Source organism: Pseudorca crassidens, chromosome 15, assembly GCF_039906515.1.
Source record: "Pseudorca crassidens isolate mPseCra1 chromosome 15, mPseCra1.hap1, whole genome shotgun sequence".
Taxonomy (NCBI): Eukaryota; Metazoa; Chordata; class Mammalia; order Artiodactyla; family Delphinidae; genus Pseudorca; species Pseudorca crassidens.
In genome coordinates, this window is record NC_090310.1 from 30417700 (window position 1) to 30440404 (window position 22705).

At 47.1% G+C, this 22705-nt stretch overlaps 1 protein-coding gene across 1 annotated transcript in view; it reads left to right on the forward strand.

Moving 5' to 3' along the window:
* Positions 1-22158, forward strand: part of EMP2 (epithelial membrane protein 2) — a 39713-nt gene extending 17555 nt beyond the window's left edge. Inside the window, exons 2-5 of the mRNA XM_067706650.1 lie at positions 10636-10770; positions 12978-13068; positions 17260-17406; positions 18622-22158. Of these exons, the coding sequence (XP_067562751.1) occupies positions 10693-10770; positions 12978-13068; positions 17260-17406; positions 18622-18809 (504 nt within the window). The 5' untranslated portion in view covers positions 10636-10692 and the 3' untranslated portion in view covers positions 18810-22158. The remainder of the gene's footprint in view (positions 1-10635; positions 10771-12977; positions 13069-17259; positions 17407-18621) is intronic.
* The last annotated feature ends 547 nt before the right edge of the window (positions 22159-22705 follow it).

The following is a 22705-nucleotide window of genomic DNA, read 5'->3' on the forward strand; positions in this document are numbered from 1 at the left end:
TGTCCAGATACCAGGGCAGGAAGGAGGCTGAGCTGACCTCTGCCTTCCCGAAAACAGGCCAAAGCCACTGTCCCTTCTGAGTGCTGTGGGTGGTATGTGGTGGAGGTGCGGGGTCTCAGCCAGCCTGGGGCAGAACCGCCAGCTCTAGAGCGGGCCTTGGAGTCCCTCTAGCCGTGGGGCCTGGGAGACTGCTTACCAGCTGGCCTTCCCCAGGCTCAGCGCCCAGAGCCTCCCTGGCCTTCTGAGCGGGGGACCTGTGGGTGGAGCCCTTCTGGGCTGGGGAAACCTCAGACACCAAACATCTCAGGTCTGTTTTGAAAGGTTCTAGACCTCAGGATTGTCCGTTTGCTTACAATTCCGGGAAAAGACTCCGACTCAGCTGAGAATGGGCCGTGGTTTAGATTGCAGGGAGAACTCCCGAGGGTGGGGTTAGAATCAGGTGGTCGGGTGGTCATCCTAACAGCCGCGGGAAGCAGCTGGCTCACTCTCACTCCCCTGCACGTAATGGAACGTGGCCAAAGCAGCTTCCTTTCAGCAACAGCAGGCAGGGGCCGGGGCTCCCTGTGGTGGGGATTTGTGTTTTTCTGAAGGGAAGGAGAGGAGGGGACACTCACATCACCCGTGGGAAGGTCCCTTGGCCTTCTCTTCATGTGTAAGACCCTACTGGTGATGTCCCACCATCAACGACAGATCAAAAGTTGCTTCTGGGGGAGGGAGGGCCAGTGAGTCACCAGCAGGACTTTCTCCACACCCAGTGCTAGATGTGCAGCATACACACACACACACACAGGCGCGCGCACACACACACATTTCAAGCAAACATTGGACCAAGGTGTATTAGGACAGCACTGCTACTTAGGAGGCAGCGAGGAGATGCCAGTTCTTGGTATATCCTATTTGTCACCGGAGGTCTGGGTGAACATTTCTGGGAGTACCATCCCTTATCCCAAACCATCAGCCGTTTTTTTTTTTAACCATCAGCCTTTAGAACTTGAAGTTCACTGAACCACGAAAACTGCCTTCTGTGTGCAGAATTTCCATAGCCCCACCTACACCTCCCAGTGCCTCGCCCCCTCCTCCCCGCTACCCTACTCGCTCCAGGTCTGATACCCAGAGGGTTCTTGCTTCTGCTCAAGGAAACCCATTTGCTGCTCCTTCTACTCCAGCTACTGATTCTTCTTCCTTAAAAAGAAATCTTAAGTTCTAATATTCTGTGTTCTCTATTATTTTACGTGATTATTTTTATGGGTATTTTATAGAATAGGGAGTATTTAGGCCTTCGGTCTGAAAATGCTTTACCACGATTCCTACAATGCACCTAAATTAGGGTGGCGAGATCCACCTGAGTTTCTGGGTGGAAAGGGGGTGCATTGTGATAAATTTAGAAAACAGAACTGAATCCATTCTATTGTGTCTGAATAAATCCTTTTAGTGATCAAGGAAAAACTCTACCCAAAGTCCAAACCAATCTCAGAGTAGATCAGTAAAGACAACACATGCTTCAGCTGGGCCGGTGAGCTAATAGGATTAGAAATGCAAGAAATTCTAATTTTAGTACAAATGATGACTAAAGCGTAGATTTTAATGAAGTCCTCTCTTAATTAGCCCAGTCATATCTCAACTTTAGCTAATGGCCAGGGCAGAGAGACGCTGCCTTCCCAAATCCCCCCTGCCTGGTGCAAAGCTTGAGGGAAATCCAGCCAAAGGTGAAGCATGACTTGATGCTGCCTGTGCCCTCTCGCCTGATTTTCATTAGGCTCTAAGCATGGGAGCAGGAAAGTGGGTAGTATAAAAATGTCCTGGATTTGGAGTTGGAAAACCAGAGGTTAGAGTCCCAACTCTGTGAACTTTGGCGAATCATGTGATGTCTCTGTGAGCCTCAGTTTTTCATCTGTAAAATGGGGATAATGATACCTTGCCCTGCCAGCTTCACAGGGTTGACATGAAGATCCAACACAAGATACGCTGTGTAAACTGCAACTCGACCTTTAATCACGAGGAGTCTCCTTTCTTGTGGGATGACCCCCTCTGAGCACACCCCCTCCCCAGCGATCTGCTTTGTCTCCTCCCTGTCTCGAGGTTATGCTGGCATCCTGTGCCCTGGTCACAGTTAGGGGCAGATTTGCTGGTCTTGCCTGAAGAATATTTGTCTTGCTTGTCCTGTGACAGCAGCAGTTGCTGAGGCTGCGCCTGGCAGAGAGCAGGGGAGGGCAGAGTTAGAAGAGAGGGACTGGCTTGAGACAGTACACTGCAAAGGAGGAGTCTAATTACAGGCTTGCGACTGCAACTGTGCATTGCTTTGCATCTGGGGTTCTGCAGTAGAAGTCCTGGAGTGATAAGAAGTTTGGAAAGAACTGAAGAAATGGGGAAAATAGACAGAGCCACAGAGAGAGCAGAGAAAAGACAATTAGAAATGCTAGGGAAGAGAAGAGTTTTTAAGAAAGAAGTGCAATCATAGTACACTATTTGGCCCTGCAGTGTGCAACATTTCCATGGTCATAGCGTAAATGAGAATTATCGATGTGTGATAAGCTTATATTGGGACGGTGGGAGTAGGAAGACGGACAGTGATGATGGTGAAAGAAACTCTTCCTTAGGCAGGAAGTCAGTAATGTTTATAATAGATGAATCAGGAAAGAGAAATATATGAATATTGTTTGGACATATGGAACTATGGGGAAAATAAACAACTGAAAGTGTTAAAAGAGATCGCTTCCGGGGATCAGGACTGTAGGGCAGAGGCTGTGGTTTTCATCATATGCCTTTGATTCTATTACCTTCTTTTTTCTTTTTCTTTCCTTTTTTTTTTTTTTGCGGTACGCGGGCCTCTCACTGTTGTGGCCTCTCCCGTTGCGGAGCACAGGCTCCGGACGCGCAGGCTCAGCGGCCATGGCTCACGGGCCCAGCCGCTCCGCGGCATATGGGATCTTCCCGGACCGGGGCACGAACCCTTGTCCCCTGAATCGGCAGGCCGACTCTCAACCACTGCACCACCAGGGAAGCCCAACCTTCTTTTTTCTTAATCATCGCATGTATTATGTAGATCAAATCATATTTTTAAAAGAGAAGTTCTGCAAATCATAAGACTTTGATTTCTAGACAGGAACTTTAAAGCTCATCTAGTGCAGTCTCCCACCTTCAGACAGGGCAACACCCCAACCCAGGTGGCCTCTCAGAATGTCCTGCTCAGCCCCTGAAGAAATCAGCAAAGGAAAAACAACGCGATTCGGACTGCTCGGTGAAAGTTGTGCTTGAAAGTGACAGAGGCTTTTGGGAAATGGTTGTTGAGTATTGAAAGATTGCTGTGCACCCTGGGAGGGGTCTCCCACTGAGGTCAAAAGGGCAATCGGAGTGGGGGCCGGGAGACCCCCTAGTCCTTCTCTTGCTCCTGCTTTGCTGTGGGATCTGAGCGTGTCATGGCCCTTTCTGGCCTCAGTTCCTGCCTCTGGACAATCAGGGCTTTGAGTTTTCCCAGAGCCTTTATAGTTCTACATTCCTAGAACTAGAAATGACAGCAAATAGCTTTCTGTGCACCCAGCACAGCAGAGAAAGAGGGGGAATGGATAACAATCAAGTGAACAAATAAGATGCTTTCTGACAGTGAAAATCTTCCAAAGAAAATAAGCCAGGGGGATGGGACAGATACTGATGGGATACACAGTACCGGAGGGGCGTGGCTACTGGGTGATCAGGGCCGCTTCTCTGAGGAGGGGATGCTTGAGTTGAGACCTGGACAGCGCGAGAGAGCCAGCTGAGGGTGGAAGGGACAGGGTGCTCCCGGAAGCTCAGCTCCAAGGAACTGAGACCAGACCTGGCTGGCAGAGCGCTGGAGCCCACAAGGAAAAGGGGAGACGAAAGGGATCAGCATTCAGTATGACATTTTTGGAAGGGAAAAGAAATTTCTGTGAATGGCAAAGAGGAGTTTGATGCCACCCTGGGTTTGTTGGGCTGGCCTTCATCCAACATCTGTAGCCCAGGGAGCTGTCTGTTCTTCAGTATCTCCAGAGAGGGTCCACAGAGTCCCAGTGCCGGAGAAAACATGGGAAGGAGAGAGCACCGCTGGGAAGAGCCACGGGGATGACAGAGGCTAGTCTGTATAGGCCAGAATTATACTTCTGGGGGAACTAAGGGATGTTATTAACTCAGAAAACATGACATCAAGGCTTGTCTACCTAGACAGTCCATACATAACAGTTGGTCCAGTGCTTTATACCCTTTGCAAACCCTCTGAAGATCAAGGCTGCCACAGCACCAAGTGTCCAGTTTATGCTTTGCAGTAAATTAAGTTTGAATTGAATTGAAAAATTAAAAGTAAAATAAATGTACTTATCCTTTGACCCAGCACCTCTACTTCTTGGAATCTGCCCCTCAGAAATACTAACACAAGCATGCAAAGAAATAAGTGCAAGGATGTTCACTGCAGTGTAGTTTGGAGTAGCAAAAAGTCTGGAAGTGCCCTAAATGGCCATCAGTGGGGAACTAGTGGAGTAGATCGTGGCATAGCCACCCAACCGAACACCAGGCAACCACTGCAAGAATGAGGTGGATCCAGATGCTGGAAAAGAATGATCTCTAGAGATATTATCAAGTGAGAAAAGCTGGGTTGGAGGATGGGCTCTTAGCTCCACACCCCTGCCCGCCACGAGCCCCTGGACCCCTAAGCCAAGGGAAATTGGGGCTCTGGGGGACAGACACACCCACTCGCTGTCTAGGGAGGAGGTGTGGGGAAGGACAAAGAAAAAGCGCTGCAAGGTGGCCTCTCAGTGGTTGAGCTCCACCAATCCAGAAAGTGGACACTGATGCACCCTCCAGTCAGGATCAAAGGAGTGAGTGAGGGGCGGGACCTGAGGCCAGGAGTGTTACCGTGGGGCAGCTCCCTCCACGTGGAAACCTGGAGAGTGTGGAGTAAGTGTTCCCACCTAAGAAATATTTCTGGAAAAACGCACAGGAAACTGGGAAGAGTGGGTCACTAAAGGAAAGGAACTTGAAGAGTGAGTCAGGGATAGTGATGAAGGGGAACTTCTTTCGGTATAGAGATGCAAGGGTAGAGGATCATTTTTAGTCTCTTAAAAGTTCATGGGGGGGCTTCCCTGGTGGCGCAGTGGTTGAGAGTCCGCCTGCTGATGCAGGGGACACGGGTTCGTGCCCCAGTCCGGGAAGATCCCACATGCCGCGGAGCGGCTGGGCCCCTGAGCCATGGCCGCTGAGCCTGCGCGTCTGGAGCCTGTGCTCCGCAATGGGAGAGGCCACAACAGTGAGGGGCCCGCGTACCGCAAAAAAAAAAAAAGTTCATGGGGTCTTCTGTATTTGTGAATAATTGACTCCAAACCCTCTGGTGAGGTTACGAGTAATGCCTTAGGTCTGAAAGTTCTGTCGCTGATTTACCTCATTTTGTTTTTCACTGGGGATCTGAATTCCAGACACCAACATGGGAGAGTACTAAGTAGGTGACATGTCTGTTTTCCCTAATTTTCCTGGACTCCTAATGGTTCAAATCAAGCCACAGCCACCCTTGTATGCCTCTAGACTTTTCTCTTACACTGAGCTCAAGACCTTACTTGACCTCTCGTAAAAACTTACTCTTTTCTCTCCAGGGGTTTATTTCTAATGTCTGGAATTCCAACTGGAATCACTCCCAGGTGTGAAAGCAGTGTTTCATTCCAGCAGAATTCCAGCAGAATTCCAGCTGGAATCACAGACACTAGGCATTTGAGAACCACCGTCAGGATTTTTGCTGACATTGAAGACCACCTGCCCTTTTATTTACATAATATTTTTCTTAAATGACTTTTAAAACTTCAATAAAGTTGTTTTAAAAGGCGACTTTCTATCACTACTATAAATGTTATTACTTCTTATAAAAAGAAAGAACCTCAAAAAGAAATATAATAAAACCTAAACAGCCTTGTTAAATTCTGGCTACGCACTGTGACCCATCCAGAGTTCTGCTTTTTCTTTTGGTTTGAAAGAAAATTGCTAAGTGTTAGAGACAGTCTAGCACCCCAGGGTCTTTTTCCTTGATGGACTTGGAAGGATTAGAATGGGGACTTTCTTACTACGTGGTTCACTGTTCAGTGGTTCACTGTTATTTAATGCCATATCAATGCACCATCCAAAATCATGCCTTATAACATTTGAATTCCACACTTTAGGAAAGAGTTAGTTAAAGCCTTTCTTTCCTTTTCTAGAAAGTTTTAGTTATGTGTCCTTACGTATCTGTGTCATCTGAGCTGGACAATATGTAAAGCTATTATCACCCTGTAGTTATTGGCACTGCCTGTGATGCTAGCGCTTTGGCATTCCAGCTGATATTAAAGTAACGTGGCATTCAGTGTGGTAATGCACCTTTTTTTTGTGAGGGTCAGAAACGCATCTATTTGGAGGCAGCATGGCATGGCAGCTAAGAATGACGCAGACCTAAACAAAGGGGAATTTGTCCTTTTTAAAAGAATTGGGAGAATCTGAGCTGATTCACTGGGTTCTTCCAAATGATGCGCAGAATTGCGGCTGGGACCGCCCAGGCTGAGTCACTCTGAAGCCACATGGCTCCTGGCTCATTGTTAATGAGTCCTGGGTCTCAAAGAGGGGCCCCTGTATGAGCTCACGAGCCTTGTTCAGTCTCACGAGGGAATAATGCGTCCCACGAGTGGGAGTGAGCCTGGTCAGAGAAAGGGTGGAGGGTTTGGAGGGTTTTGTGCAGTGCAGCTCTCTAAGTGGAAGAGTTGGTATCAGAAAAAGGCTATTTTATTCTTTTTTAAAAAAAATTATTGAAGTATAGTTGATTTACAATGCTGTGTGAATTTCTGCTGTTACAGCAAAGTGATTCAGTTATACGTACATATATATATATTCTTTTTCATTTTCTTTTCCATTATGGTTTATCACAGGATATTGAATATATTTCCCTGTGCTATACAGCAGGACCTTGTTGTTTATCCAGTCTATACATAATAGTTTGCATCTGCTAATCCCATACTCCCAGTCCTACCGTTCCCCACCACGCCCCTTGGCAACCACAAGTCTGTTCTCTATATCTGTGAGTCTGTTTCTTTTTCGTAGATATGTTCATTTGTGTCGTATTTTGGATTCCACATATAAGTGGTATCATATGGTATTTGTCCAAAAAGTCGATTTTAAATTATTCTATTTCAGAAATACCAGTGGATGCTCAAACTATTGGGGTGACATTTTGATGAGAGATTAGATCTTTACATCATCTCAAAATATCTCCCTACATGTGCTGAACCTTGAAAACACTGCTGAATAAAAGAAGGCAGACACAAAAGGACAAATCTTGTGTCATTCCGTTTCTATGAAATGTCCAGAATACGCAAATCCATAGAAGGAAAGCAGATTAGTGGTTGCCAGGGGCCAGTGGAGAGAGGAATGGGGAGTGTCTGCTTAATGAGTACAAGGTTTCCTTTCAAGGTGAGGAAGTGTTCTGGAACTAGATAGTGGGGATGGACGTACAACATTGTGAAAGTACTAACTGTCATTAGTAGTACATTTTAAAATTATGTGCATTTTATCACACTAAAAAATACCTCCCCAGAGATTACTTTTTAATTACAAAGGAAAAATGCACAATGGAGAAATCTGGTGAACCTTAACCCCTTAATCAAAGTTAACATCACCAATAATGGACAACCTGACATCCTATGCCCCCTGGTGGGACACACTAAGGACACATGAGTATGGAGTATTCTTGCCAAGAAATCATACCCTGAATCTAATCGTTAGGAAGCATTAAACAAATGGAGGGACTTTCTACAAAATAAATTGTCAGTACTCTTACATAATATCAATGCCAGGAAAGGCCAAGAAAGGCTAAGGAACCATTCTAGATTAGATTAGATTAGATTAGAATCTAATATGATGTGATAACAAAATGCAGTGCATTATCTTGGATTTGTCCTGGACCAAAAACGTAGCTAAGGCCGTTACTGAGATTATTGGAGAAATTTGAATATGGACTGTAGGTGAGATAAAATATTGTAAAATGTGAGATTTTTGTGATTATCATGCTGTGGTTATGTACGGGAGTGTCCTTGTTGTTCAGAGACGCACACAGAAATATTTAGACGTGAATTATGGCTGAGGCAACTTACTCAAATGGTTCAGAAAAAATGTGTGTGGGGGGGTGGAGTATTTGGAGGGAGAGAAAGAGACTGTTAACAAGTAAAATCAATCCACTTAAAACTGGTGCTATAACGTTATCATAAATAGTGAAAACAAGGTCTGATTTGGTTTTTAAAAGTGAAACTAAAACTTAATTTTATGTTACACAAAATTTTAGTAATAGTAACTGGTCACAAATTATTGGAATGAAAGAAGAATGAATCAAGTGTTGATTTGGGGAGTTCGTAGCATTCACTCGTCCAACAGGATTTGTTGATGTGACTTTTTTTTTTTTCTTTTTTTGCGGTATGTGGGCCTCTCACTGTTGTGGCCATTGCGGAGCACAGGCTCTGGACGCGCAGGCTCAGCGGCCATGGCTCATGGGCCCAGACGCTCCGCGGCATGTGGGATCTTCCCGGGCCGGGGCACGAACCCATGTCCCCTGCATTGGCAGGTGGACTCTCAACCACTGCGCCACCAGGGAAGCCCCTGATGTGACATTTTTGCTTGACGTTTGCGTGTCGTTTGACCAAGACGATGGTCATTTTTGCAAAAATGTTCAAAGACTTCATCAGTTTTCCCAAGTGTCGCTGTTTATCCTTCGATATTCAAAGCATTCTTTTGAATGCTTGCTTTCTTTGCTTTCTTCCTCTTCTTCTTCTCCTCCTCCTTCTTCTTCCACTCCTCCTTCTCCTTTTTCTTCTTCTTCTACATCATTCAAGTTTATTTTTTTCCTCTTTTATTGTTAACTAGTTCAGCTTGGACAAGTCTTCATGTGTTAACCCCTTCGGTGCCTTTTGACCGGTTCTTCAGTGTCACTTTCATCAACCTGATATAACCCTAGTTCTTTTGCAAGATTTCCAATGTCACTTTGTTATCGCTTTCTGTTTTCTATGATTAAGACTGTCCAACCATAGTAAAAAAAAAAGTTTACCCTGGAATCTCAGTGGTTTAACATCCAAAGGCTTATTTCCCAATCACAATATCTGTCCAAAGTGTGAGGCTTCAGCATATCACGGCTCCACCATCCCAACTACTTCATCAAGGAGACGGAGCATGGAGAACTCACGCCTGCTCTTCAGCCCGGAACTGCTTCAGCCTGGAAATGACATAAGCCAATGTTGCTTGCAGCCCATTGGCCAGAATTAGTCACAAGGCTCCGACCTAACTGCAGGCGAGGCTGAGAAATGCAGTCTTTTCATGTGCAGAGAGAGGAAAATGAAACTGCGGCTGTCCGCCACACATTGTGTTTGCCTTTTGTGGTTGGATGTTATTCAGATGGGGTTAGATATTGAGGGGTGTTTGAGTGGGGATTAATTTTTTAATTTTTAATTGAAGTATAGTTGATTTGCAGTGTTGCACTAGTTTCTAGTGTACAGCAAAGTGACTCAGTTATATATATATATACACACATATACATATATTTTCTTTTTCATATTCTTTTCCACTATGGTTTATTACAGGATAATGAATGTAGTTCCCTGTGCTATACCTTGTTGTTTATCTATTTTATATATAGTAGCTTGTATCTGCTAATCTCAAACTCCTAATTTATCCCTCTCCCACCCTCTTTCCCCTTTGGTAACCATAAGTTTGTTTTCTGTGTCTGTGAGTCTTTCTGTTTTGTAAATAAATTCATTTGTATCATATTTTAGATTCCACATTAAGTGATATCATATGATATTTGTCTTTGACTTACTTCACTCAGTATGATAATCTCTAGGTCCATCCATGTTGCTGCAAATGGCATTATTTCATTCTTTTTTATGGCTGAGTAGTATTCCATTATGTATACATATATACCACAACTTCTTTATCCGTTCATCTGTCAATGGACATTTAGGTTGATTCTATGTCTTGGCTATTGTGAATAGTGCTGCTATGAACATTGGGGTGCATGTATCTTTTCAAATTATACTTTTCTGTGGATATATGCCCAGGGCTGGGATTGCTGGGTCGTATGGCAATTCTATTTTTAGTTTTTTCAGGAACCTCCATACTGTTTTCCATAGTGGCTGCACCAACTTACATTGGGATTAATTTTATAAATGGTCAGATCATTAGGAAATATTTTCCTATTTGATCACTTTTGCTTTGTTACGCAGCAGGGCAGCAGGGACTGTGATAATGAATACTCAGACAGTGAGCTTACTCTGGTGCTGTGAAATCCCCATGGCATTGCCTGGTGGGTGGGGGATCTGGAACAGCATTTTAGCACACACAGAGCTACTCCTTCCTGCCCTGGTGCCCGCGGTGTGCTGCTTTGAAGAATTGCAATGCTTTTCTCAATTAGGGATTTTAATTGGTCCTCACCCCTCCTCCTCCACAAGAATATCTGGCGTCCGGATGCAACAGAGAAGAGCTTCTCCTGCCAGACTTTGTTCAGTAAAGTCTCTAGGCAAATGAAAGATGGGAAGAGCTGTTTAAGATTTTCTAAAACCCCATGAAAAGTTGCTTATTTTTCATTTTCCTAGAGCTTTGTCACTGACAAATTTGAATTTCTTTCACCCTCTTTAGCGCATCTCCTCTGGGCTTTAAACGCTACTACTCCGTGCGCCACCGTGCCCCGTGAAAATGTTGGTGCTTCTGGCTTTCATCATCATCTTCCACATCACGTCTGCGGCGTTGCTCTTCATTGCCACCATCGACAATGTAAGTTCCCTTTCCTTTTGACCGTCCCAGAACCTCTGGATCCTAGAGTCAGTAGAAGTAGGATTGAGAACTCCCCCAGGGTGATTATAATTTGGAGTCATCCTCCCTACGAAGCACACCCATCTCCTCAGCCTGGGCCCGAGGACTCTTGGCCTAAGGGTGGTGGTTCGAAGCATCGCGTGTGTCTGGACGGGCAGGGACCTTGGTCCTCTCATCCCTGAGTCCCCCACAGAGCCTGGCAAGATGCCTTGGCCGTAGGAAGCCCTTTGAGGATGTGGCTTAACTTCAGCTCATGCAGGTCATTTTCTTAACCGTGGCACGGTTGTCATTTGGGCTGGATCACTCTTTCTGTGGACGTTTAGCACATCGTAGGATGTTTAGCAGCATCCCCAGTCTCTACCCGCGTGATGCCAGCAGCACTCTAGCCCCTAGCTGTAATGCCCAAAAACATCTTCAGATATTGCCAGGTGTCCCGTGGGAGGCAAAATCACCCTTGGTTGAGGACCATTGCCCTAGATCTCCCAGATGACCCATCCCAGGTGATCTCTGCCCCCTCCTGTCTCTGACATCTCCTTACTGACAGGATCCCTTGTTGCCAGCCCACCTGGCCATGCCCTTCCCGGCAGAGCTCATGCTTGGAACTTTCCCCATTCTGCCCATGAGCCCATGACAAATTTCGTTCTTTCCTTGAGTGTCCAGCTCACAGCCGTATAGCATTTGATAAATAACCCATGGGCATAGATTAACATCCCTCCTGGCAGGAAATGAAGCTTTTTACCAGAGATGCCCTATGGCCCACACCCTGATCCAAAGGCCTGGCTTCAATCCTGATGGTTTCAGACTGTGGAGACATTTAGAGTCAGAAAGTCTGCTCAGAAATCCAAAAAGTGCACCTACAAGCAACCATCCAGTCTGGCTGCATATAGACTCCTGTCAATTAATCATCAAAATAACAGCAACACGGACCAGGACAACACCTGTCACTTAGGGAGTACTAACTCTGGCAGCACCTATGCTCGGCCCTTTTATGTGCATCATCTCATCTAATCCTCCCCTCAGGTCTACAAGATAGGTCCTCTCCTGGCACTATTTTATGATGAGGAAACTGGGCCTCAGGGCATTTAGGGAGCCTGCTGGAATTGACATGGCAGGAAAGTGGCAGAGCTGGGGTTTGAAGCGTTCCAGAGGCTCCTGGCTCTACATCCTGTAAGGATCCTGTAAGGAGTGCAGTGATTGGGTCTGGGTTCCTGGAGGTTCTGGAAGAGCTGTCATGAGTGGCCAGGGCAGGGACCACATTGATGCTGTGAGTTAAAGTCCTGGGAACCTACCATTATCCAAAGGACCCACTCTCTGTGAACTAAGTGGTTTTGAATGTTCTTTTAGAATCTTCTTCTGTTGCTTTCATCTAGTCCCTTGGGATCCTGAAAAGGTCCCAGACATAGTGAAAGGGATAGATTAACATTAAGGGCAGAAAAGCCATCAGCCACAGCAACAGCTAATCCTGTGGGTGTTTCTGTTACCATGGCCCTTACTGAGAAGACACAGGTGGGCACTTTTGCCAGTCAGGGAGTCATGCGGTGAGTTAGGAATCGCACTTGGCACCACCCTTAGGCACGTAGTGGGAGCTCAGTGACCGACTGTTGCCTGGATGGGGGTGGGGGGGGAGATTCCAGTCTTCGGGTGGACGGAAGGCAGAAGGAGGCCCATCTGGGGGCAAAGAGCAGCAGGAGCACACAGAGAAACAGAAGCATTTGGATGGAAAGCAGGAGAGCCTTTTGTCTGATTATTTCATCCGAAACAGGTTCTCCCCGCTAGATCTCATCCTCCTCTCATCTCATTTCCCTCCTCCCCTCCGGCATCGCCCCTGCAGTTCTGTTGGAATTCACCACCGGCTGCTCTTATCACCACCAGCTGAGCCTCACCTCCTCACCCACGTCCTGGGAGGGCCTGGACCTTCCCTTTCAGCAGACTAGTGGAGTGGGCATCACCTGGGAGCCTGTTAGAAATGCAGACTCTCAGGCCCCACCCCAGACCCCTTGAACCAGAATCCGCATTCTAACCAGATCCCCAGGTGACCTGCGTGCACACCGCAGGTTGAGAAGCACCGGTCCCGAGTTTTCATCTACTCCTGTGCCTCACCTGATTAGGGGCCCGTGTTTTCATAATGAACGAACAGCCTTTCCCTGTGTTTCCGTTTCGTGTTACAGGCCTGGTGGGTAGGAGAGGAGTTTTTTGCAGATATCTGGAGAGTATGCGTCAACAACACAAATTGTACAGAAATCGATGACTCCATTCAAGGTGGGTGTGAAGCTGCTGGGAAAGCACTGAGTGACAAAAGATCCCTCGGGAGAAAGGCTTCCCTGTTGTGTGACTCCTCACCCCTCCTTCATCACAGCCTGTGCAGAGAGGGGCCTGGCTGCCGCTCAGGGCACGCTGAGCAGGGGTCAGCATAAGGTGGGGACAGGAGGGGGTGGGGAAGCCAGAGGCCAGAGGGCACCAACTCCAGGAATGCTGGGCCCCACCCTTCTCTTCTCTCTTTCTTGGCCAAGCAGAGCTTCCCTCCCTCACCCCTTCTCAGCTTCCGCCCTCATCTAGAATCTTCTCCCCACACCTCCAAATAGGCTCAGAGGCATCTGTGTTACTTCCCTGCATCTGAGCAGCCTAATGGGCAGAAACCTGAGAGCCGGCTCCTTTAAGAGCTGTGTGACCTTACCTTGGGCAGGTCACGTGAGTGCTCAGACTCTCAATAGCGTCAGCTGTACATGCAGGTGACAGCAGTGCCTGCCCCTGTACAGGAGCCACAGTAGACAAAAGGGCTTTGCAAATACAGAGAATCGCACCGAAAAACATGCCAACCCCTCTCCACTGTGGAGTGAATGGGTTGGTTTTCTGTTGTAGAACTGATAGAAGAGGCATTTTGGCTCCCAGTGCCTGATAAAATACTGGATGCCCAGTTAAATTTTATATCTCCCATAAACAACTAATAATTTAGTATAAGTATGTCCCAAATATTACATGGGACATACTTATACTAAAAAAATTGTTTTCGTTTACCTGATATTCAAATTTAACGAGCATCCTGTTTTTATGGTTTTTTTCCTGGAATCCTATTTAGAGAGCAAAGGACCTTGATCACTGGGTCCTAAAGTCTCGCTCTTCCAGCAATAACAATGTCAACATTCATAATAAAAGCAAAAATACCAATAGAAGGCATCATTTATTGAAGGTTTACTGGGAGGCATTGGGCTAAGTCCTTTACGTAAGTGATCTCCTGTCCCTGTCTGCAGGGACTGTTGGCCCTGTTTTAAGATGGGAAAACTGAGACACAGAGAAGAAACCCAAGTTCACAAAGTCAGGAGTAAATGATGGAGTTAGGATTCCAGTCTAGACATGACCAGCTCTGAAGCCTGCATTCTAAAACACATAATGCAATCCACGCCACCTCCCCTCTGGGTCTGTTTCTCTGCTGTGCTAACCCTTGACCCTGGAAACAGCAATTCTTCCCTGTTGGAGCCCCACCGTTGCCAGGGTGCCCGGTCAGCTGGGAGCACTGGCTGTGCTCTGAGGCAATGTCTCCAAGCTTCTGTCGTTTGCATACAACAGCCCCTGTGTGCATTTCTTACCGCTTATTTTTCTTTATTTTTTTAAATTGAAAAAAAAAATTTTTTTTGGCTGTGCCACGCAGCTTGCAGAATCTTAGTTCCCTGACCAGGGGTCGAACCTGGGCCCCCTGCAGTGGAAGCGCGGAGTCCTAACCACTGGACCACCAGGGAATTCCCTTATTTTCCTTTAAAATAACTAGCTGGCAAACTACCAGCCAGATTCAGTCCAATGAGCTAAGAATGGTTTTTATATTTTTAAAGCATTGTAAAAAAAAACAAGCAAAAAACCCCAAAAATAAGACAATGAACAAGGGACTGTATGGCCACAAAGCCTAGAATATTTACTGTCTGGCCTTTACAGAAAAACCATGCCAACACCTGCTTTAAAACAGTTCACTTTTTCCCTACATAAATTTATTTTAAAGGGAACTTTATCTGCCTATTGTAAGTGATACACTGGTATGACTTACCATAAAAGAAAGAAAACATTAAAAAAAAAAACTACATTGAAAACCAAATGATGTTATTAAATTCTGAACAGATGCACTTGCCTTTTGATGGCTTTGAATCTGTTTCTGGTTCTTTCCTGGTTAAAAACCAAAACCACCACCGGCACCCAGATACTGGCAGGGGTTACAAAAGTGCAAAAGCACCAGGTGTAGAGCTCCTCTTCCTCCTTGGGGGTCCTTGGATGAATTTAAACACGAGCAAAGGGAACATTCCTCTCTTTAGGTGAGGTTTGGTTGTTCAGTGACCTGGTTGGGTTCCACCTACATTCATCTCATCAGCCGACAGTGGTACATGCTGCACCCACCCCCCAGCTTTGAGAAACTCTGCTCTAAAAAAAATGAATCCATCTTTTTCTTTAAAGCCTTTGTCTTAGTCCATTCGGGCTGCTAAGACAATACCATAGATGGGGTGGCTTGAACAGCAAATACTTATTTCTCACAAGGTGCCAGCAGATCCAGTGTCTGGTGAGGCCTCCCTTCCTGGTCTGCACACAGCCACCTTCTTGTTGTGTCCTCTCCATGCAGAGAGCAGAGAGCAAGACAAGTTATTGTGTCTCTTATAAGGGCACTCATCCCATTAATGAAGGCTCCACCCTCATGACCTAATCACCTCCCAAAGGCCCCCACCTCCTAATACCATCCCATTGGGGGTTAGGATTTCAACATATGAATTTGGGGGGGGGGATACAAACATTCAGTCTACAGCAGCAGCCATGTTTTCCATATTTGCCCCATCACCTGGGGTACTTGCTAAAAATACAGATTCCTGGTGCCCATCCCAGAACGACTGTATCATAATCTCAGAGGAAGAGGCCCAGGAATCTATTTTAAGAAGCCCCTAGGTGATTCCCGGGATTGGGCAAAGTTGGGAAGCTCTGCTCTAAGCCAGAGGGTCACAACCTTGGCCCCACGCTGGAATTCCCTGGGGGACTTTACATGCCCTGCCCCACTTCTTGTCTGATCCCAACACCAGAGATTCTGATTTATTTTACCTCAGGGTAGCCTGCAGGATTTTTATTTTTAATGGAGCTATAATTTACAAACAAGGAAATGCACACTTCTTAAGGGCTCAGTTCAAAGTTTTGACAATTATATATATATACCCATGTAACTATTATCCAAAGCAAGATAGAGAACATTCCCATCACCTCAGAAAGTTTCCTTGAGCCCTTTTCCACTCACTTCCCACCACCCCCTGCCCCAACGAGCAGGGTTTCTGACTTCTGTCACCATGGTTCTCTCTCTCCTACTCTTGGGCTTCATATGAAATCATATGGTGTGTAGGTGTGGGGGTGGGGCTCTGGTTTCTGTTCTCACCGTAGGGAATGGGGAGGGGGCTAGACGCTCTCTGAGAGATCCAGTGGACCAGGATCCATTGCTGTAAATGTTGGATTAAGTACTTACAAATCATGCTTCCCTCCAGTCAGTTTCAGGTAAAATTGAAAAACAACAACAAAAAAGAGGATTTGTCCTTAGGTTTTCCTCTGCGGCTTTGGGCACTGTTCCCTCACCTGTCTTAGCTGCATCCTGGTGATAACATCCAGCCCTTACGCAGGACTCCCTTTTTGCTAGCACCGCCCGAAATCCTTACATAGTTGAGTTCATTCCATGTTCCCCCACTGATGAGGTGGGAGCTATTGCTATCCCCATTTTACAGGTGAGGAAACTGAGACCCACACAGGTGGCTCCAGTCCCTGCGCTTGACCCCTTCATAGCCTCACCTGTGTCCTTCCCACACGCAGGGCCCTCCACCCAAGATCAGCTCCTTTATTCGCTGAAAATTCCCGGTGCTGAGCCCCAAGCTCTCATGCCCCACTCACTAAGTCTAATCTGCAAAAACCCTCACTTTCCCTTTTCCTAAATGACAATCACAAGGCTCACCCTCTTAGAGGGTATTTTGTGTCCACAGAACACTTCCAGAAGGTCCCTCAGCCCTGTGAGCCCTGTATCTCCAAGAATCCCTTTGGAGGTCTTTATACGGTGCAGACCCCCAATCCTGACGCAACCCATCCCATTCCAGCCTCTTGATCCAGAATCTGCCGGGTTGGAACCTGAGGATTTGTACTTTAAATAAAAAACCTGACCATGAGCCAGGCACTTGGGGGCAATACCCAAACCAGGAAGACTGCAGAGTGGGTGGTTCTTGCTCCATTTTCCAGATAAGGATGTTGGAGATCATCTGGTCAATTGCACAAATGGACACTGGAGGGAGGGGGTGTCAGGAAGACTCCTTGGCTGCCCTTGTGCTCATTCTGTGCAGATGAAAGCCTGGTGCCCTTTTGCTTCCCATCATCCCTGCTCTGGAGCTGTCACTGTGCGCCCCAGGGGCCCGGGTGGTCTGTGGTCCTCAGTCATGAGCTCTTGCCCTTTCCCCACAGAATTCTCCACGGTGCAGGCGGTCCAGGCCACCATGATCCTGTCCACCATTCTCTGCTGCATTGCCTTTCTGATCTTCGTGCTCCAGCTCTTCCGCCTCAAGCAGGGAGAGAGATTTGTTTTAACGTCCATCATCCAGCTCATGTCATGTAAGTAAAAGGATGGACTTCTGGAGTAAACACTCTCTTCCCAGCCAATCATGAGTAGAAGCTGGGAAGAGTGTGGCAGGTGAGGACTTGGGAAGGAGAGGTTGGCAGCTGTGCCATGGTGGGATGTTTTATACTTCAGACTTCAGATTTAGTTAGGGGGTCAAGAAAGGCGTCCTGAAGACACGAAGCCTGAGCTGGGATCTCTAGGGTAAGTAGGAGTTGCTGTCTTGGTACAGAGGAGAGAAGCATAGGTCCCCCAAGGAAAATCTGGGTACTTAACCTCATCCTACCACTAATATCTGTGAGTGTTGGTGATTCAGTGAGGATGCTTTTGGCTGCAAGTAAGAGAAAAATCCAATTAGCAATGACTGCGGCCACGAAAACCTTTACTTTTTTTCTATAACAAATCGCTTAAAGGTGGAAGGTGTCAAGAGTTGCTTTGGCAGCTCAGCAGCAGCATCAAGAAGCCCCACTCCTTCCATCCTTCCATGCTGTCATCTTCAGAGTGTCAGTGATGACCTCATGGCCCCCAAAAGGCTGCTGCAGCTCCAGACATTCATCCTGGCCTAACAGTTTCTAAAACAGTAAGCAAGGGAAAATACAGCAACAAAAAAAATGCTTTCTCCTCCCACATCTCCCTCTTTTCAGGGTATTATATTTTTCACGGAAGGATTTTCTGTGGCCAGAACTGGGACACATGGAACCATAAACTATAGCAAGTAAACAGGAATAGGATTGCCAAGAGGGGTTGGCAGACTAGGGCCCATGGGCCAAATCTGGCCCACTGCCTGTTTTTGCAAATAAAATGTTATTGGAACACAGCCCCGCCTACTCATTTGTGTATCATCCATAGCTGCTTTCATGCTGCGACAGCAGAGTTGCGTAGTTGCAACAGAGACCGTATGCGGCCTGCGAAGCAGACTACTTCCTGCCTGGCTGACCGATGGCTTGGACCAATTATGACCCTTTGGGCTGGGTAGCTGGCTGCCCAAACAACATTGAGTTCAGCTGGCAAGAATGGGAAGCAAAATGGCTACAGGGTAGTCAGCAATATTCTGCTACAAAATATTAGTTGTAATCTTTTCAAGAGACTAAAGTAAATACCTACTAATAACAAAAACTGAAGTTTGTCTTCAGCTCTGACCATAGTCCCCTCAGGTCCCTGGTGCGTGCTGTGGTCTGTGATTTATTTGGACCTTGGCTTTCTTCCGACAGGCCTGTGTGTCATGATTGCAGCTTCCATTTATACAGACCGGCGCGAAGACATTCACAAGAACAACCCAACACTGTACGCCCTGACCTCGGACGGCAGCTACGGCTACTCCTTCATCCTGGCCTGGGTGGCATTTGCTTTCACCTTCATCAGCGGCCTCATGTACCTGATACTGAGGAAGCGCAAATAGAGCCCAGGAGCTGGGTCGCTTTCGCTGCAGTACAGAATCCACGTTCAGATAACCGTTTTGTATATAATCAATTTTTTTTTTGTGGTTTTTCTAGCAAACACATTGTTTCCTTTAAAAGCCAAAAGGAGAGAAGAATTTTTGCATTCTTGAGATCAGAGAATAGACTATGAAGGCTGGAATTCAGAACTCCTGCCCATCCGAAAGACTCAACACAACAAAGCCAAAAATCCAGCAATGCTCAAATCCAAAAGTGTTCAGCAGGATCTTTCTTAACCATGGGGATGTAATGTGATGTGACAAGAGGCCAAGAAAGCCAGGTCTCGGGGGACATCTTCCCCTAGGTTTGGGCTACGCTGAGCCTCCCTCACCTCAGCTCTTCTTCCTGAATCTCTCTGTGTTAGTGGTAGAAGGTGGAGTGAGGGGGGGTCCAGGTAAGGGAGGAAACCTCCTCAGATGTTTAGCCAAGTTCCACATGAGAAACACGTGGTGTAGCCCCTGGTGTTCTGTCTACATCCAGACCAGAGCCCCGACCCTCCTGTAATGGGCTGGGTCCAGAAAGTGCCACCCAGATTTGCTGACAAAGTCACCTGCTTGCCTTAGGGAAGGTGAGCTTTAACCTGGGTTTCAGATTTCGGCTCGCCCTAATCTCAGCATGTGACCCCTAGTAAAACGCAGGCTATCAGGGTCCCTCCCTAGACCTACAGAATCAGTCTTCAGGGATGGGGCCGGGGAACCTGCATTTCTAACAAGCTCCTTGGTGATGCTCAGGTGCCTTAAGATTGAGGACCACGGTCCCAGGGCCAGGTGAGCAGAGCTGCCTCACAAATGTTAAAGATCTCATCATGTCGAGATGGGGAGGTGGGTCTAGACGCCACTGGAGGCCCAAACCTTGGCCTCCATCAGCTATTCATTCTTCACTGTCTCTTGCACAGCTGCTCACATCTGGACCATCCAAACTCCAGTCCCAGGCCTTGATCCTGATAGCCAGACACCCTGGGATGGGGGTGCAGCCTCCTCCCTACCCGAATTCAGAAGGCCTTTTCCTTCTCTTCCTGGCCTGCCTTCAAGACTGCCTGGCCTCTACTAACCCCCATTTCTGGAGCCTCAGAGGACCGTTCACCATTCCTTCGTTCATCCGTCAACATAAATGATGGGATGCTTATGCCAGGCACAGGGGAAACCATGTCGAGACAGTCTCTCTCCTCGTGGGGCTCATTGTCTAGCAGAGGAGACAGATTAAAAACCAATTAGAAAAATGAATTACAAAGAGCAGTGAAGGCTGCAGAGAACACAACCAAGGATTCAGAAGAGAGGCCCGTGGGTGGGCAGGAGGGAAGCTGCCCTGTGCCTGCCTGTTAAAAGCATTTAGGATTTAGATCAGCCTAAATATCTCACTCCACTCAGCCCGAACAAGGTGGCACTGATGGGGCAGTGCTGTGTGCGTTACACCCGGAGAACGCTTCCTTCCCTGGAGGGGCCCAGGGTCCTGACAGCAAACGAAGCCCTGGGAGGGTCCCAGATGGCCGTGGTTCTCAAACTTCAGTGGGTACAGCATCTCTCGGGGGATGCTGCCTGCCAGGGTCTGGGTAAGTGCTGCCAGGGATTCAGAGACTGTACTGAGGGGTAGGGCTCTGGGGAGCTGGTCCTCAGTGCTGTGAGGTGTGTGGCAATGCGGGGACCTCGGGAAGTGCCTACGGGAGAAGCTCTTGGCACCTCACTGTCTTTTCCCTTGTGTGTCGTGAGCCTGCTGCTGGGAGGTGCGCCTGGGACCCGTCTGCGCATGTCAGCACTGGCACCATGTAAATGACCTTCTGCTACGTGGGGCAATGGTTTGCCCTCAGTGGAGCTGGGGAGATGCCTGGTCTGAGTCGTTTAGGGCCACCGTGGATACCTCTTTAGTGCAGGATTGGGTTTTCTCTCCATCTACCCATTCACTCATGCATTCATTCGGCTTCAACAGAATATTAAATGCTTACCGTGTTCCAAGCACTGTGCAAGGCTCTGAAAACACAGGGGCAAGCGAATCCAGACATCTGGCCTGAGACAGGGCCCCTCCCCCAGAGAGGCCACCAGCACAGTACAGGGGGACACGGGGCCAGAGGCAGGACAAACGGTCACTTCTTGCCTCAGTGGAAAACTGTCATTACTCCTGTTTTGGGTAGGAGTGCGGGTCACACCCCTGGAGCTGGCAGGATGCTACGTATACCTCGTGGAGGAAGGTGGTTCTAAGTGCCCCAAGCTTTCTGCTCAGGCGGCTTTTCTATAATTCCCTGGTAGTCACAATGGAAACAAACAAAACCCCTTAGAACCAGAAATCTGGAAAGCCTTATCCCCAAGCAATGCATGAATTTCCATCCCCCCAAAAACTTCAGGAGTGGGTATCTGAAATGACCCGTGGATTTTCCTGGCTGGTCTCCACTACTGTTTAGCATTCAGTGCCCACATCCATCTGTGATGCCGGGGCTTTTTGCGAAACAGGAGTGCTGCCTTTCCCCCTGTGGTGTGACGTGCCCTGGGGAGGTGGGAAAGGGGATGGCACGAGCGAGAAAATACCCAGCCTTCTTACCCGTCAGTAGGTTCAGCCCTCACTTGGTGCTTATGATCAGTTATTCACAGACAACCACAAAGACGATTAGCTAAGACATCCAAGGAGCGAGTATCAGGACCAAATATATTACTGGTAACAACTGCATTGGAGGGAACTGTAGTTTGCATATTTTAGGACATTTTTATAAAGTACTGTAATTCGTTCATTTGAGGGGCTATGGATGGAGACAGACTAACTCATTTTTGTTACTTGCATTAAAATTACTTCGGGTCTCTGTTCAAATGAGTTTGGAGAATGCTTGATTGGTTGCTCTGCGTGAATGTTGTTCATACCCGAATACAGGGAAGTTGGAGACATGCCCCCACCCTGCCACACACTCTCTGCCATGGGTTGTGTGCCTGTGCGCATCCCTAATCAGGCTGAATTCATAAGATGCTCTGTATTCACTGGTGATGAAGAAACGTAGACCCCCAAGCCCGTACGTAAGCACACTAAACACGGTAGCTTGAATAGAAGCTGTAGCATCATTTAAAATCTGCCTGGGTGGGAATTACTAAACTTGCTAATAGTTGAAAGGTTACTTACAATACAGCAAGTTGGATAGTTTTGTCTATTGGGGGGCAGTGGTGATGGGGAGATGCTAGGGAAAGGCGTAGAGGTTAAGTTTGGATCTTGGTCGGGGGACAAATGTGATTTTAGGGTAGTTAGATACTTTCTACTTAATGTGCCTTTAAAGTAGTCCATTTTCTATGTTTTGTATAATCTGAAACTGTACATTGAAAAATAAAGTTTAAAACCAAATTGCCCGGAGCAGCAGACTCTAATGTTCCCAGCGGTGCCAGTATCTAGAGGAAGAAGCTGCTGTCTGGAGTGGCAAGGGGTCATTTGATTTCTCATCAAGATCATAACATGTGGCTTTTACAGTGAGCCAGGGATATCTGACAATTGGCCATAGGACGATTTCCCACTCCCTCTGCTGCTTTCATGGGCCAGCTTCCTGGACGAATGACTGGCAGTGGCACAGGAGCCAACACCTTGAAGGGCCCCATGCTTGGTTAATGATCTGCTAGCGCTGTCTTAAAACTCTTCATGATATTTGGACAAACAGCCCCACATTTGCATTTTGTGATGGTCTCTGCAAGTTGTGTAGCCGGTTCTGTTCTCCAGTTTGTATCTAATAAGACTTTGGCTTTAAAGAGTTTGGTGATGATGAAAATGAGACTATTGTAATAGCGCACTCTCCAGAAAAAAAAAAGAGAGGAAGGAAGGAAGGAAGGAAAATTCAACCAGAGAGAGAGAGAGCTTTCATTTTAACCTAAGGAATGCCCAAAGTAGTAACAGCTCTCTG